The sequence below is a fragment of the Colobus angolensis genome, unplaced genomic scaffold (genome assembly GCF_000951035.1).
Source record: "Colobus angolensis palliatus isolate OR3802 unplaced genomic scaffold, Cang.pa_1.0 Scaffold71, whole genome shotgun sequence".
Lineage (NCBI taxonomy): Eukaryota > Metazoa > Chordata > Mammalia > Primates > Cercopithecidae > Colobus > Colobus angolensis.
In genome coordinates, this window is record NW_012120821.1 from 10,854,648 (window position 1) to 10,857,178 (window position 2,531).

General features: G+C 37.2%; 1 protein-coding gene across 1 annotated transcript in view; it reads left to right on the plus strand.

Moving 5' to 3' along the window:
• Nucleotides 1–2,531, plus strand: part of C5 (complement component 5) — a 100,082-nt gene that overhangs the window by 88,050 nt on the left and 9,501 nt on the right. The window contains exons 34-37 of the mRNA XM_011927429.1: nucleotides 295–369; nucleotides 486–591; nucleotides 1,696–1,779; nucleotides 2,136–2,258. Of these exons, the coding sequence (XP_011782819.1) occupies nucleotides 295–369; nucleotides 486–591; nucleotides 1,696–1,779; nucleotides 2,136–2,258 (388 nt within the window). The remainder of the gene's footprint in view (nucleotides 1–294; nucleotides 370–485; nucleotides 592–1,695; nucleotides 1,780–2,135; nucleotides 2,259–2,531) is intronic.

Here is a 2,531-nt window from a genome sequence, read left to right on the forward strand (position 1 = left end):
CAAACTGCTGGGATTACAGGTGGAAGCCACCAGGCCTGGCCAGAATATTCCTTTCAAAACATAATTAACCTAAGTTTTGATTTATCAAAGTGAAACAGAAGCATACACTAACATGCTCTGAAAACTATGAGTTTATATGCTAATGTGTTCAGACTTTTTCAAGAAGAGGAATTGCTCTTCAGTTTCTTTGAACAACAGATCACACCCCTGCGATGTGACATCTCGTTAACAGGTGAATGCATTTAAACAAAAAGATAATGAGATGAAATTCAAGCTTCTCTCTTTTCCCCTTAGCTTGTGGAAGGGGTGGATCAGCTATTCACTGATTACCAAATCAAAGACGGACATGTTATTCTGCAACTGAATTCGGTAAGTTCCACCTCCAACCATTTTTCCTTTACTATTACTATTCAAAATATACAGGCTAAAAGATTATAAATACCATCTCTCCGTAATTTCCTTAAATCCCTGAATTTGTTAAACAGATTCCCTCCAGTGATTTCCTTTGTGTACGATTCCGGATTTTTGAACTCTTTGAAGTTGGGTTTCTTAGTCCTGCCACTTTCACGGTGTATGAATACCACAGACCAGGTAATCAACTCCATGCTAACATTTCTTCAGAAGAATACTTGGTATTCTTTACAGAACATTTAGAAATCCACTAGAGTCCTGTAAATTTTATGTATTGCGTCTCTTAGGGACCACTCTTCCTAAAAGTCCCAATTTGAACATTCAAACTACTGCATACAAAATATTGTACGTAAACTACTTCTTGACATTGAGCAGACCATTTCACCTCAGTCCTCAATTTCTTCATTTTTAAAATAACTGGATTGTAGTGCCTCCAACTTCAATATTCTTTGCCTCAGGTTTATCTATGGTGTTCACAGATAAATCATCTCTCTCCTTTTGAGAGAAACCAACTCAATTCCCTCAGAACAACTTCTAGCCCATCTATATCCTTGTTACACTTTGCAGATAGCTCTGTTATAGCAGCTGTCAGATTGCATTCAATTATTTGTATGTCTTTCTCATCAACTCCAGGGTGTTTTCATTCTTGTGTCCCCAGTATATAATGCAGTATCAAGTATAGAATGTGAACTCAATAAACATTTATGAATGAGCAATACCACATTTGACTACTCAGCCACTTTTGAGAATGTTATGTGATTGGAGAGCTTATTGGTTCACAAGACAAATGACTCCACCTTGGGCAGTTCTACTTGTTAGAAAATTCTTAAAGTGAACCAAAACTCTGACACCCATTCATTCTAGTTTTATATTCTGAAATCACATAGAACATACATAGTCCCTCTTCTCCTTGAGATAGATATATAGAGTTACATAGATATATGCTTTTTTTCCCTTGTCCACCCTAAACAATTCCAACTCTTTCAAAAGATCCTCATGCAACATAATTTATTTTCCTGTTACTTATAGAAGCATAAAATATTTTATTTCTGAGAAACGAGTGTTTCAAGCACAGAACTAAGCTAAAAAGGGGAGATCTTTCTGAGAGTAGGGGAACCCTTCCCAGGACAGCCAATTCATAATTTCACCTCCCTGGGCCTTAACTATAAAAAGAAGGATTTAGAATAAGCAATCTCTGAGGCTTCATGTAAGAGACTCGCCAATTAGTACATGTGTTGTTCTTCAATCAAACCACTTCTGTTAACCACACTTTCGTTGCCACAGATAAACAGTGTACCATGTTTTATAGCACTTCCAATATCAAAATTCAGAAAGTCTGTGAAGGAGCCACGTGCAAGTGTGTAGAAGGTAAACTTTATTTAACATGTTTAGGCTGCATGCTTATTTAAAGCAGTCATTCATAACTTGAGGTTAATCTGGGGGACACTCTTTGGTAAACTGTTCTTTCTCAGAAGTAGAAATGCTATCTCAACTAATTGAAAGCTAATGATTCCTGAGCATTGTAAAACTACATTTTTACAGTTCCTGAACAACCTGATAGTTCATGCTGTACAGAGGCAGGGAAACATCATTGAGATGGTTGTTGGATGTTATAGGGACAACATGATGTGAAATTTTACTTTCACCTAGTCTTTTTAACATACAGGACCAGAGGCTCAGGACTGAACCACTAGCTTCTGTTTCTTTTCTCTTTTACTTCCCAGTTAATGGAATTCTATTTATTGTCCAGTTCCATTTAGTCTTTCGTAAATTGAAGAAAGCCCTCTTGGCCAAGGAAAAGATCCAGAACTCACCAGTAATCAACAGCTGGCTCCATAAGGATCTGAGTTAGTTTTGGTTTTTTCAAAATCCTCAATAGCTACACATTTTCTAGGTACTTATTGTGCCATTTTATGGCTATATATCAGTCACATTATCATTCTGGGTCCTTTGAAGGACTTCTGATTATACTCAAAATGGAAAAATTTCCCCCTTTCATCAAGGGAAGCACATACATTTCTAAGGACCTGAATGTGGAGTAGCCACACAGTCTAACAGTAAGTCTTATGCCAGGGGTGTCCAGTCTTTTGGCTTCAATGGGCCACACTGGAAGAAGAATT